At 49.3% G+C, this 15,226-nt stretch overlaps 1 protein-coding gene across 1 annotated transcript; it reads right to left on the reverse strand.

Moving 5' to 3' along the window:
- Positions 1–356: 356 nt before the first annotated feature.
- LOC140390094 (class I histocompatibility antigen, F10 alpha chain-like) lies at positions 357–12,156 on the reverse strand. Its single transcript, XM_072475000.1, has 5 exons — positions 11,877–12,156; positions 11,547–11,651; positions 5,393–5,425; positions 3,430–3,484; positions 357–1,631 (listed from the first exon to the last, which is right to left on the reverse strand). Exons 1-4 carry the CDS (start codon positions 12,040–12,042, stop codon positions 3,432–3,434), a joined length of 357 nt encoding a protein of 118 aa, XP_072331101.1. The 5' UTR covers positions 12,043–12,156; the 3' UTR covers positions 357–1,631; positions 3,430–3,431.
- Between the last annotated feature and the right edge of the window lie 3,070 nt (positions 12,157–15,226).

Raw genomic sequence — 15,226 nt, forward strand, 5'->3', positions numbered from 1 at the left:
ATTTAATAGAACCTTCCCCAAATCTAGGTCATTTGGGAAGATTAAAACCAATGCATCAACGATCTCATTAGCCACTTCTTTTCAGACCATTCGGACCTGGAGACTTTCAGCCCGAAGTCCCAACAATTTACTCAGCATCAATTCCCTGGTGACTGTAATTTTCCCCAGAGTTCCTCCCTCCCTTCCATTTCCTGACTTACAGCTCTTTCTGGAATATTTAATGTCCTGCCGTTCCCAGAAGTTTGAAATAATCACACTTTTAAATCAAATCCGGTAAACACTTTGAACCTGGGAATTTCACAGTTAGAAGATTTGCATGTACCTTACCATTAGATGCACTAGACAGAAACAGATACTGGAGTCCAAATCTAATTTATTAGAATTTAAGTAAATACAAAATTGCAAGTACGAATTGAGCCACCTCTTGCAAAGCGCAACTGCCCCCCACCCCCATGAGCAATAATAAACCGGATTATGTTCCACAACCCCTAGCAATCAACACTTCCCTTTTCCCCAGGATGGTCTCATGGAGCAGGTCGCCCCAATCCTCTTCCAAAGGTCTCGGGAATCAAACTCCCACGCTCTGTGGGCAGGTCAGACCCGCTGGGCACAACAATCTGGAGCTCCAGACTCCGATAGTGCACCTGACAACGTAGTCAGAAGCTGAGAGATGGTGATCAGACTCACCGCTCACTAAATGTCTGAGAGACAAAGAATTTAACTGTTAAAATGCAAATAAGCCCCACATCAGTGAATGAATTAATGGGCGGAATTTTCCACTCCCAGCAGCAGGAATCACGGCAGGCGGGACAGCAGGATTTGACAGAAAATCAAAAATCAGATTCCCATTGGTGGGACGTTAGTTGGAATCTTGTTTACCCAATTTTCATGGTGGTTTAAAGGTCAGGGCCATGTGCCTGAATGTTTATTAAAAGACAAACACACTGGAATCATATTTCCTCTGCAGATTAAGCACCCAGCCAGCTGGAAGTTATAAGTTTTGTGACTGTACATAAAGTAGTGTGCACTTGGCAAGCTCAATTTCTCCCGGAGGTTGGGAGCTGCTGCTTTCGCCTTCCATTCACAGTCAGAGAGATATGTCTGCTGCCTGTCATACAAGCTGTGCCAAGGCTGGGTAAGGGGAGGGCTGAGTCTGCAATAGGTCGTGTCTGTGTGTGTGGGCGGGCGGGGCGACTGAGTGGAGGAGTGAATGGCTCATTGGAGCCTATGAAGTAACAGTGAATCGAGGCACTGCCTGCCAGCCCCACCACAGCATTCATCGCCCTCCTCATGGATGCAGAATGAATAAGCTGACCAGCATACCATCCCATGTATCCAGCCCTCCAGCGGATGTCATTCCAACTCCTGGTCCTGCCACTTATCTCCAGAATGGAAAATGCTGCCTAATATTCCAGAATTTGTGCAGTAAACAGTGCAAATTGAAGCTAGATTCATCAATTTCCCAATACAGAAAGCACACATAATTCATTATCTACACCCCGCCCCCTTTACAATCAGAGTTTCAGATGTAGTTGCTGAAACCGCACCCCCCCCCCCCGGATTCTCTCATCGACTTCACTCGCTGACTGTTGATTGAACTCCGTGGAATATCAGCGGGACACAAGAAAGCACTGAGGAGGAGAAGCAAAATAGATGGTTAGTGATGTAGATCTATCACCCACCCCCAACACCAACAAACCCCCAGCAGATCCCCAAACCCCAGCAGACCCCCAAAACCTCCATCGCACCCGCCCCAACACACCCCCACCAGACCCCAAAACCCCAACAAACCCCCAAAACCTCCATCACACCCGCCACAAATACCAACAAACCCCCATCAGGCCCCTGCAAACGCCAACAAACCCCCATCATATTGCTCCAAACGCCAACAAACCCCCATCATATTGCTCCAACACCAAAAAAAAAAGGCCCCAAACACCAGCAAGTCCCATCAAACCGCCCCAAACGCCAGCAAGTCCCATCAAACCGCCCCAAACGCCAGCAAGTCCCATCAGAACACCCTAAGCACCAGTGATATCCAACACACTTGACCCAAAACCAGCAAGTCCCACCTTACCCCTCACATTCCATTAACCAGTAACACTGGATCCTGGGGGCCACAGTCGGGGAAAGAGGCAACACAAAACCCCAGTGAAAACTGAATTCCTCGAAATTAATCGAGCAGCTAACAGCACGCTGCCTCCCAGGGGAGGTGCTGTGAGATGTGTTCCCCCACCCCAAACTACGCGTGAGGCGCGATCCAGCAGAAACATTTCTAAGTGACATTTGTGGTGGGTTTTGCTGGGAGTTTTCCCCTCTGTCATCGAGTTCCCCTCTGCTATCTAACCACACTTAAGTCACTTTTTTGGGCCCTGGGCAGTTTCTCCCCAGTCAGGCCCACACCAAGTTCAGCTCCCCAGTGATGAAAATAGTTCACTGCCCAGACCGGCTCCTCAGCGATCAGGCCGCCATTTTGAAAGGGTGCTCTGTTCCCTGAATGGGTTTGAAGATCCCACACCTCCCACCCATGGACAATGCCACCCCCACACACATGGGCATTATCCCACATCCCCGCCCCCCCCCCCCCCCCCCCCCCCCCCCCCCCCCCCCCCGAGTGATGACACCCCACTGTGGGGTCACTGAGGGCCTCCTTTCCAGGCTTTCCCACACCCTTTTTTCTTTTAATTTAGAGTACCCAATTATCCGTTTTCCAATTAAGGGGCAATTTAGTGTGGCCAATCCACCTACCCTGCACATCTGTGTGTTGTGGGGGTAAAACCCACTTAGACACGGGGAGAATGTGCAAACTCCACACAGACAGTGACCCAGGGCTGGGATTCGAACCCGGGTCCTCAGCGCCATATGCAGCAGTGCTAACCACTGTGCCACGTGCCGCCCGCCCACAACTTCTTTCAGGCCATCCACTCCCGGGACTCCAACCCTCCAACCGCACCCCCCCCAAAAAAAATACCTTCCGGAGGTCTCTTCATACCCGCCCTGCACCCTCCCATCCTTCATACTACCCTCCTTTCATGAACATGGCTCCCTCAGGTCCTGACCCTTGGCAACCTTGGCTGTGCCTCTCCCGAAATCCACTGGCCACGTCTGCTCCCGTTTGGGCGTACCATGGCCGGTAGACCGCACCCACGATATGACTTGCCTCAGATCAGCAACTCCAGGAGGCCAGTCCCAAAGCTCAAGTGTTGAATCGTATAACCCAGAGAGAGACAGAGAGGAGGAGAAGAGAGAGAGAGAAAGAGAGGAGAAGAGAGAGAGAGAGAGAGAGAGAGAGAGAGAGAGAGAGAGAGAGAGAGAATGAATAATTTTGCAAGACACAGAACTGCACCCAGATTCCACCCGAGAGGGTACAGTAAACACCAGCTGAAAAACTCCAGTTTCACACTCACTATTGATCAATAATACTCATACCTTTAGGCAGTGGCATTGGTTGAAGAGTTTGATGAGGAATCACCTTTGTCAGAAGCTGTTAAAGGAAGAACAAGCATTAAAAAATAGTTTACCATCAGTGGACTACGGGCTCGGGGGGGACCGCGGGGCACGGGGGGGGGGGGGCACGGGGCACAGCGGGGGTCACAGGGCACAGAGGGGGGGTCCACAGGGCACAGAGGGGGGGCCACAGGGCACAGAGGGGGGGCCACAGGGCACAGAGGGGGGGCCACAGGGCACAGAGGGGGGGCCACAGGGCACAGAGGGGGGGCCACAGGGCACAGAGGGGGGGCCACAGGGCACAGAGGGGGGGCCACAGGGCACAGAGGGGGGGCCACAGGGCACAGAGGGGGGTCACAGGGCACAGAGGGGGGTCACAGGGCACAGAGGGGGGTCACAGGGCACAGAGGGGGGTCACAGGGCACAGAGGGGGGTCACAGGGCACAGAGGGGGGTCACAGGGCACAGAGGGGGGTCACAGGGCACAGAGGGGGGTCACAGGGCACAGAGGGGGGTCACAGGGCACAGAGGGGGGTCACAGGGCACAGAGGGGGGTCACAGGGCACAGAGGGGGGTCACAGGGCACAGAGGGGGGTCACAGGGCACAGAGGGGGGTCACAGGGCACAGAGGGGGGTCACAGGGCACAGAGGGGGGTCACAGGGCACAGAGGGGGGTCACAGGGCACAGAGGGGGGTCACAGGGCACAGAGGGGGGTCACAGGGCACAGAGGGGGGTCACAGGGCACAGAGGGGGGTCACAGGGCACAGAGGGGGGTCACAGGGCACAGAGGGGGGTCACAGGGCACAGAGGGGGGTCACAGGGCACAGAGGGGGGTCACAGGGCACAGAGGGGGGTCACAGGGCACAGAGGGGGGTCACAGGGCACAGAGGGGGGTCACAGGGCACAGAGGGGGGTCACAGGGCACAGAGGGGGGTCACAGGGCACAGAGGGGGGTCACAGGGCACAGAGGGGGGTCACAGGGCACAGAGGGGGGTCACAGGGCACAGAGGGGGGTCACAGGGCACAGAGGGGGGTCACAGGGCACAGAGGGGGGTCACAGGGCACAGAGGGGGGTCACAGGGCACAGAGGGGGGTCACAGGGCACAGAGGGGGGTCACAGGGCACAGAGGGGGGTCACAGGGCACAGAGGGGGGTCACAGGGCACAGAGGGGGGTCACAGGGCACAGAGGGGGGTCACAGGGCACAGAGGGGGGTCACAGGGCACAGAGGGGGGTCACAGGGCACAGAGGGGGGTCACAGGGCACAGAGGGGGGTCACAGGGCACAGAGGGGGGTCACAGGGCACAGAGGGGGGTCACAGGGCACAGAGGGGGGTCACAGGGCACAGAGGGGGGTCACAGGGCACAGAGGGGGGTCACAGGGCACAGAGGGGGGTCACAGGGCACAGAGGGGGGTCACAGGGCACAGAGGGGGGTCACAGGGCACAGAGGGGGGTCACAGGGCACAGAGGGGGGTCACAGGGCACAGAGGGGGGTCACAGGGCACAGAGGGGGGTCACAGGGCACAGAGGGGGGTCACAGGGCACAGAGGGGGTCACAGGGCACAGAGGGGGTCACAGGGCACAGAGGGGGTCACAGGGCACAGAGGGGGTCACAGGGCACAGAGGGGGTCACAGGGCACAGAGGGGGTCACAGGGCACAGAGGGGGTCACAGGGCACAGAGGGGGTCACAGGGCACAGAGGGGGTCACAGGGCACAGAGGGGGTCACAGGGCACAGAGGGGGTCACAGGGCACAGAGGGGGTCAGATGGTGACGCACAGAAATGCAAGAGAATGCAGGTCACACACAAACACAGTCGGGGGGAGGGGGGGGTCACACAGCAATGAAGACAGATCTATAAATTGAACACTAAACAAACAAAGTGAGCAATGTTTCCTGCTCTTTACACAGTTAGTTGAAGATGTAGTGGTTTGAGATAGACTTACTCTTTGCTGGATTGTAGCCAGTCTTCTTCCCTGCTGTAAAACAAGGAAGTTTCAGTCAGTGACCAGAGAGCGACATTCAGAGAGGAGAAAGGTGGTGGACAGCAACCATTTCATCTTTCCCTGCCAGCAGGGGTCATTTGTCGGAGTACATTGGGCTGGATTCTCCGATTTCCAGACTATGGCGTTTTATGCCAGAGTTAAATGGCACATAAATTCTGGGACTGTTGGGGGGGCTAGCAGCCGGGTATAGCACCTGGCTCACACGGCAAAAACAGCTGAAGAATGTCTGGGTTAGTGGCCATGCATTCGCACGGCAGCGACCACATCATACAGCATGGCAGCGGCCACGCGCGGATCCGGCCTGCCAAATAATGACCCTCCGTAACCCACCTCGCCACCCCTGGACTACCCCCCCACCAGTCCTCCCAGCCCTCGCCACCCCTGGACTACCCCCCACCAGTCCTCCCAGCCCTCGCCACCCCTGGACTACCCCCCACCAGTCCTCCCAGCCCTCGCCACCCCTGGGCTACCGCCACCAGTCCTCCCAGCCCTCGCCAAAGCCCCCCGGGCCAGTGGCACTGCTCCCCCCCAACTGCAGTGGAACTGGACACAGTCCACAGCCGCCATGAGGGGTCGACAAAAAAGACACAAGTGTTCCGCGCCATCGGGAACTCGGCTCATCGGAGGCGTCGCATCGCCAACGCCTTTCCAACGGCGTGAGGCGCGCAATGAGATGATGCCATTTCGGAGAGGGCGGAGACTGGAAAACTGGCGTCAAACCGGCGCCGTCCGATTTGGGCATTGGAAGGGATTCACCGCCCAATCGCCGATTACAATATCAGCATCAGGCAACGGAGAATCCCGCCCATAGTAATTAGAGGAGACTATTTAGTTCAGAGCTTGTTATGACATTGTCACATCATGGCTGACCATCAATCTAATTCCACACAGCCACCTTTCTCCCTGGATATTCTCATTATTATCTTGGAAATTTACATCAGAACACATCTCAACTTTCTAAATTGCAGACAATACATTTCTCGTTTGTTTAATCTCTCCTCGTAGTTTAACCCTCACAGTAATTCTTGCCAATCTACACTGCCCTCCCAGGTTAATATCTCCTTGCTGTGGTGAGGGGCCCTGAGCTGTTCCCATTATTCCAGGTGCAACCAAACCAGAGCTTTGTGAAGCTGAAACATGATTTCTATTTCCTCCCTTCGATTCTTTCCCTCCAGATAGAAAACCAACATTCCATTCAGCTTTCTGATTTACGTTCTCTTCCGGTTTATGACATTTTGATCTCTGCACTGGGTCCTCCAAGTCTCTTTTAACCAGCTTTGACAGAGTCATCCAGACTCGAACCGTTAGCTCCCTTTCCTCTTCACAGATGCTGTCAGACCTGCTGAGATTGTCCAGCATTTGCTGTTTTTGTCTATTTTAACCTCCATAGTTTTACACCATATAAGATAACTTGTCCTACCCCATTTAGGTTCAAAGTGTCTACATTGAACTCCTCTTGCCGGAGTTTTATTTAATCTATTGCTGTCTGTTTAATTGTACATTTCCATCCCCAGTACCGACAATGATACCCACCTTGGTGTCATTGACAAATTTGGAGATGTGATTTTCTACCCCATTGGTGTGGAATGGTTGAGGCCCAACACAGATCCCGGTTAAACATTACTAGTCACACACTGCTCATTAGAGTATTGTTATGGGCCAGGGGTTTAGAGAAATTTTAAAGCAAAACAATGCTTATTCTATGAACTCAGTTAACCTTTTTGAAACATGCAGTGAACATCTTAGCAACCATCAATTCAGATACAACCCCCAAAGAATACAACACTAAGTAATCCTTAAACTGTCCTTATAACATCCATAAGACAAAAAAAAACTTTTAACAGAAGCACATCAGGTTTAAATTCACTACTGAGAACAGTTATCACTCTGAATTCATTAAATGATCAAGAGGTAGTCTTTACATGGCAGCGAGAACAACATTACATCTCCTTTGGCTGGCCGCAGCTTCAACACTAAAACAAATCAAAAAACACACACCCAAGATTTTCTCAAAGCGAAACTAAAAAGCAGAGCCAGAGCTCAGCTCCACCCACACTCTGACATCACTGCAGTAACTTGAGCAGACAAACATTTCTTAAAGTGACATTCCCATGACACTATACCCATTCTCACTACTCTGTCTCCTGCCAATCTCCTAACCAGGTTAATAATTTAACTCTAATTTCAGGAGTTTCAGCTTTAGTTTATTAGCTCTTAGGAGGGACTTTATCAAATGCTTTCTCAAAGTTCATATAAATTAAATCCATAGACATTTTCCCTGCAAACTACTTCAATCACCTCTTCAAAAAAGTTAATTTCAAATGACCTACTCTGTACATTGATTTTGTAATTTGGTGAATCTTGTTAAGTTCCTGGTACAATAATAATTTACTCACATGTTGACCTCCTCCTCTGCTGTAAATACTGGAAAAATATAATTATTCAGCCTGTTCACCATCTCCTCATTTCCACTGACAATATCACTCATCAGGTAATGGGGCCCACATTGTTTCTGACAACCCCATTACCCTAATGTAACCAAGGATATTTGATGGGTCGAGTTTGGAAATCGCACAAGTTTCCTTTTCTGTAGTTCTTACTATCCATTTTCTCACCCTTGGCGATTCTTTGTATCGTTCCCACATACCAGGATCGGTGCAATTCTTTTTGCCTTTGGTAATTTTTAGTTTTATGTTGTCCCAGTTTTATGCTGTCTCTTTAATTGTCTATGACTTCTTTGGCAAGTAGAACTTTGTCCTTTAAGGAGCGAAATTGGTTCTGTATCTCACAAAATAATTTTTTATCTCCTCCCACTAATCTTTTTATTGGTGAACAGATTTATCCAGTTTACTGTGGACAATCTCACCCATTGAAGTCGCTTTTGTCCAAGTTCATTTCTCACTCTAGCACTGTATAAACCCAATATTATGATCACTATTGCATCAATGTTCAAGCACTGTTAATTAAATCTGTCTCATTACTAAATTTTACATGGTTGGTTCTAGAACATGGTGTGCTAGAAAACTATCCTGGGGGCGGGGGGGGAAAGAGGAGCAGTGTAGAGCATATACAGAGTTCAGGACTCCAGCTTGACAGCCAGTGCCTTCAAGTCGACACCACCCATTCAACCGAAAGCCAATATGCCCCGAAGGCCGGCCCTAGCACCAGAGGTACTAAGGAGATCATCACAAACCAAGAAGATTGTCCAGCCTACAGCTCCAACTAAGACGCACCAGCCCAAAAAAACAAAAGGGAACGAGAATGATTCAAGCCTGTCCAAAATGGGGAAAATAAAGGGGCATGAGAATTGAAGAATGCTGATGGCCAAAAGCCTTGTCCACATCAGGAGAGTTTGCTAATCTACTGCCACCTGTACAATTGAAAGGAATATTTTAATCAATTTTTATAATGCCACATTTTTGTAGTTTGAGTGGGAAAATGTTGCAGGTTTTTACGGTGTGTTTGTATTTTCTGGAGACTGCATACTGACATGCATGTTGAAACTGTTCGAGATTAAACTATTTTTAGCTCCCTACACCCCTGGATTTCATAATTTTCTATTTGTGCTGTCAGTTGAAGCTGTATTAATACTGATAACTGCTAGTGACATTTTCTGCTCTCCATTATTCTTGCATGACAATTGGGCAACATTAAAAATGTAAAGTGAAAATATTCATTGGAATGTGTTTTGACTGAATTTAATATAATTTTGCTGAGTATCATGGAGTTTTAAATTTGCTCCTTCAATAAAGTTGGATACTGTTCGGCTTGGGAAGGAAAAATCTATCCCAGAAATATTTGGAAAATTCACGACCATTCCGATACATGTTAACCTGCTTAACCCAATCTCTATGAAAATTCTAAATTGTCATTAAAACCAACCCTGTCTTTATTACATTCTTGTCGAATTTCAGCCTTTATACAAGGGCCAGCTGCTGCCAGTGTGTCAAAACACAACTCCCACTACTGACTTAATCCTGTAGCATTTCTTAACGCGACCCATAGTAGCTCCACTCCCTGCCTACCACTCCTTATATTCTCTCTGATCATCAAAAGGATTTAATCCGTAATAATGAAGATTACACCACCTTCTGTGTTCAGTTTTGGTCTCCTTACTTGAGAAAGGACGTTCTGGCGCTGGAGGGTGTGCAGAGGAGATTCACTAGGTTAATCCCAGAGCTGAAGGGGTTGGATTACGAGGTGAGGTTGAGTAGACTGGGACTGTACTCGTTGGAATTTAGAAGGATGAGGGGGGATCTTATAGAAACATATAAGATTATGAAGGGAATAGATAGGATAGATGCGGGCAGGTTGTTTCCACTGGCGGGTGAAAGCAGAACTAGGGGGCATAGCCTCAAAATAAGGGGAAGTAGATTTAGGACAGAGTTTAGGAGGAACTTCTTCACCCAAAGGGTTGTGAATCTATGGAATTCCTTGCCCAGTGAAGCAGTAGAGGCTCCTTCATTAAATGTTTTTAAGATAAAGATTCATAGTTTTTTGAAGAATAAAGGGATTAAGGGTTATGGTGTTCGGGCCGGAAAGTGGAGCTGAGTCTACAAAAGATCAGCCATGATCTCATTGAATGGTGGAGCAGGCTCGAGGGGCCAGATGGCCTACTCCTGCTCCTAGTTCTTATGTTCTTCTTTATGTTCTTCTCTACCATTCTCCTGATCTGATTTCTGAGGAAAGTTGCCGGTCCTGATGGTCGAGCAGCCATGTCCACGATGTCACGACCTTGGACAGAAGTTCTGCCCGTGACAGCTTTCAGCCAATCAGATTGGTTGACAACTGTCCAACTCCGCCAGGCACAGCACTGCAGTGGCCGGGGGCAGCACTGCAGTGCTCTGCTCAGAACTAAGTCCTGGGACCTTCGAAAAGATAAATCCTGGGGGTAACCAAAAAGAAAATGCTGGAAAATCTCAGCAGGTCTGGCAGCATCTGGAGAGAGAGAAAAGAGCTTACATTTCGAGTCCAGATGACCCTTTGTCAAAGCTATAAGACAGAGAATGTGGGAAATATTGATACTGCAGAGTGAGAATGAAAGATGAGTCATAGCCACAGAAACCCAGGGAAACCGGGTGCTAATGGCCACAGATACCAAGGGGAAAGAGTGTTAATGGCAGTCCCCAAAAGGTGTGAAAGGCCAAACAGCAGAGAAACTAACATCAGAGGGTAAACTGTGACAGATGTATATGTGGGGGAGGGGAAGGGGGGAAACAAAGGGGAGAAAGGGTAACAAAAGGTGGATAAGATTGGGGGGGGTGGAAATATATACCCCCTGCTCCCATGCCCACATGTCTGGAACATTGCAGCAGGCCAAGGACAGTGAAGCTCAACACAAACTGGAGGAACAACATCTCATCTTCCGGTTAGGCATGCTACAGCCTTCCGGTCTCAACATCGAATTCAACAACTTCAGATGATTAGCTCTACCCCACCTCGACCCCTTTTATCATCCCATTTAATTTTAACTGTGTTTTTACTATTTATTTCTCTCTTGTCTTTCTTCATATATATTCAACCCTGGTTTCAGATTCCAGAATCCGCAGTAATTTGCTTTTCTGCTTAAATCCTGGGGGGCCTCGGGTGCAGGAGGGTACGGGGTGCATGGGTACGGGGGAGGGGAAATTGCTGGGAGCTCTAATGTCCCTGGAGGGGGGTGGGGGTGGGAAGGACCTCTCAATTCTGAAGAGGCCTTCAGAGTTTGGTTGGGGGAACCCCATCCATTCAATTGTATGCTCCCCACTGACCACCCCCTCCTTAGCATGAGCTTAAAATTCCACCCCATGAAGACTGTGTGTATTTATATAAAGAATACTTTTTGAGCAACTCTCCATAATTGTCCAACTACTCCAATGCTTCCATCACGTATTTACTATATCATTTGCCTAATTTATGTATTTAACATCTTAAAGTTTCCCTTGCCCGAACACCGCACCATCTCCTACTGGGCCCCAGTATCAACACTTTCCTGTTGCCAGTGTCACCCCATAGTTACTATATCTTACACCTATAACCCTACCCAGTTCCCCAATCCCTCCCACATTTGCAGCATCCACAGTCCCTTTGTCCAATCTAACTGCCCATTTCCTACCTTTCTTTTTGTAGATGACGACACCCACAATGGCGAGAGCGATGAGCACCAGAACAGCAATGACAACACCAACAATAACTGGGACCATGGAGTCAGCCTTCGGCTCTGAAAGATAGAATAAATCAGAGGGAGAAAGTCAATCATCAGGGACCAGAAACATAAAAGGGGCCAGGGGAGAAGGTGCACTGAGTCGAGTCACAATGTAGTATCCCAGGATATACAGCTCAGCACTGACCGTCTCTCCGAGACAGAGAGGGGGAGAGAGAGAGAGGCAGAGCAAGAAAGAGCGGGCGAGAAGATTGGATTTTTATACAGTGGAGATTGTCTTACCATAAAACAGGATCATCGGCTCAGTCAATCCACTGTGATCCACCTTACAGGAGTACTTGGCCGATTCAGTGTCGTATTCAGTGCGTTTTTCCATCTGGTAAGTGCCGTCATGATTAGGCCGGACCCCACTGGAATACATCTCGCCATCTTTCTCATCTCTGTGCATTGTCACCTCGATGGACTGAGGGTAGAACCCAGTGGCGACACAGGAGAGCTTGTTGCTGTTACCCAGGCGGGTAAAGGACACAGATGGAGCAACTGAGAGAAAAAGTGTTAATGTCAGAAAGAGAAAAATTCAACACGTCAGCTGGAATTTTCTGGCCAGTTCTAACGATGGTGACACCTCACCGTCGGTCCGCCGCCAGTGGGGCTGCAAACAACATGAAACCCCGTTGACAGCGCCAACCAGAAACCCCGTCACTGGCCGATATCCGGCTGCCTCTGTTACACAAAACAAGCCGCGGAGGCTAGGAAAATCCGGACCATTGACCCCACTGGAAAGTCCGGACCATTGACCCCACTGGAAAATCCGGACCATTGACCCCACTGGAAAATCCGGACCATTGACCCCACTGGAAAATCCGGACCATTGACCCCACTGGAAAACCCGGACCATTGACCCCACTGGAAAACCCGGACCATTGACCCCACTGGAAAATCCGGACCATTGACCCCACTGGAAAATCCGGACCATTGACCCCACTGGAAAATCCGGACCATTGACCCCACTGGAAAACCCGGACCATTGACCCCACTGGAAAACCCGGACCATTGACCCCACTGGAAAATCCGGACCATTGACCCCACTGGAAAATCCGGACCATTGACCCCACTGGAAAATCCGGACCATTGACCCCACGCTTTCAGTCAGACAACCTTCAAAATATTATGGTGCAAAACCTCTGATGAACAAAATTTGCCTGCATCTCAATTCCAGATTTGAATCTGGAATGCGAGGCTGATCATGTGTCAGTTTTGTTGCAACAACAGGGTGTAAGGTTTTCGGGCAATTCGGCCCTTTTGGAGAAACTCAGAGACTGTAAACCGACTTTCCAGCCAAGGGAACAGAACCAGTTTCCCAGCAGGCTTGGCCCGCTGAGCTGAGTAGGGACATAAATACATAAATATTTCCAAAACACCCCCCTAGGAGCTACAAGGAAGAAGGAGCCAGACAACAAGATAACATCAAAACACAGACAAAGGGGCACGGGAATACACAGGAGGCTTGCATGCAAGCAGGACAATGGGATGGTCATAGCCCCATGCAAATGTAAATGACCTGGCCTCCACCAGAGCAGAATCCAATCAACACCCCATCAACATAGCAGCTATCTCCGGAGCAGATGGAAGTCTTTGAAAATCTTCAAGGGAGCTCAACCTCGTTATCTCAAAAAAAACAGACTGGAGGCGGACCTAGGGGAGGTACTCCCATCTCGACAGGTCTGACCGGCTCAAAGGGGGCGGGACCAGCGGGAACTTTAAATCTTACCTTTTTCAATGCAAAAGGGGCTGGCCGATCACAGGACAAAGCCAGGTAAAACAATATAAAAGGGGCTGTGTTTTCGATTGGGGGTCTCTTCGTTCCTGGCTCGACCTCTGCACCCCTGACTTGACCTCTGCAGCCTGTGACCGTAAGTACTCTGCAGCAGCTTGCGAAACTCCCTTGACTGTAATAGTGGTTGAGGCTTTGGGGAAGGGAACTTGTTTTGTGCCTTGTGATATTACTAAAAACTGTGTAATCATAAGAATTTTCGTTGTGTCCGCTATATTACTTTTGAATAGACTTAGTTGTATTAGAGCATAAGATTTTATTGTGTTTCTTCTGTTGATGATTTTGACCTGGGTTTTACAATAAACCTTGATTTGATGATAATTGGAGTCGTTTAAATTCTTCAATCCTTCACCAGCGATCTCTGACCAAGTCATTGTTAAAATACTCCTCACCTTAATTCCGGGTTCAAGAATCGAGGGTCATCTTGAGCAATTCACTCAGGACAGACTGCTGGTTAGGAAATAAACAGCAGTGTCCTATTCTCTCTCTTGGGAAAGCTACTCTAGTGGAGTAGGAACCGGGTGGGTGTTGCCCCACCGGCAAGAGAGAGAATCACCTGGGTATTGGTAGGGGTCTGGAGATCTGTGTGATATAAGTCTCAGGCTGTCGGTTAGGAATAAACGGCAGGCTTGAATCAGTGCTCTCTTCAGTGGAAGTGTCCCAGTGCGACATCCCCTGGCCTCTGAAGTTTCAGTGCCAGCTGGAGAGAGACACACACAGACATCCAAACCCCAGATATCGGCCCAGTAGTGGAGTAGCGGAGATGGCACCCTCTACAAGGGTCACATCATTGCATCCACTTATGAAACAGCTATTAAAGCAAAGGATTATAAATAGAGACTTTCTCAAGCGGAGGAAGAAATTATGTATCTGAAACTGGAATTGCCCGGAGAGTGGAGAGCTCAAGAGGAAGAGAGAAGGAAATGGGCAGGAGGCCCACTTCCTGGAGGGAATACAGGCCTTCCCTGCATGGGAAGGAACCGGCATAATAAGCAGACCCACCCTCGATGGCCCAACGACCAAGGGGAAGTGGGACTTCCTCCCTGCCACCCATCCTCCACCCAACCAGCAGAATGAAGTCTACAGATGAGTGAGGACAGGAACCAACCACACCAAGACACGGAAGGGGGAAACTGGGGACAAGCCCAACCGCCAAACGCAGGGGTTCCAGCGGAACCCAACAATCCAGTTAAAAATCTAACGATGCAAAAATGTAAATATTATCCAGCATTGGGAGCCCCAGTGACGGCTATGATGCCAGCAAGGGGATGAAGGCTGGTTGATCTGATCGATGTAGTTTTCTTCCTTGTCGTTTTATGATACTTTACGTGTGAAATCCAGCCCTTATTCTTTTCTGTAACTGTCACTTGAAACACCAATAAAAATATTCAAACAAAAATATTTTCAATGATGAGGCTAACTCAAAATAAGAGGGATAGCTTGAGAGAAAACATTTGCCTTATGCAATGTGTACAATTAACTAAAGTCAATTTCAATATTGACGAACTGGCTCTTGTCTAACAATTCAGTAAGATGGGCTTTTGACATTTTAAAGATATTAGAAGGGATCTCGAGAAACCATTTTTGGTAGAGCTGTTGAAACCATTGTGGAGAAACTTAGAGAGTTCATGGGAGAATAATGCAGGTAGAGAGGGGCGCACAATGTTTACAGGACAGTGTTGGAGTTAACAACTTTTCGTAGTTGTCACTTAACATCCTGTCTGAGAATGTAGTGAGAACTCTTTATAATTTTTGTTATTGTCACAAGTAGGCTTACATCAACACTGTAATGAAGTTA

The sequence above is a fragment of the Scyliorhinus torazame genome, chromosome 14 (assembly GCF_047496885.1).
Source record: "Scyliorhinus torazame isolate Kashiwa2021f chromosome 14, sScyTor2.1, whole genome shotgun sequence".
NCBI lineage: Eukaryota > Metazoa > Chordata > Chondrichthyes > Carcharhiniformes > Scyliorhinidae > Scyliorhinus > Scyliorhinus torazame.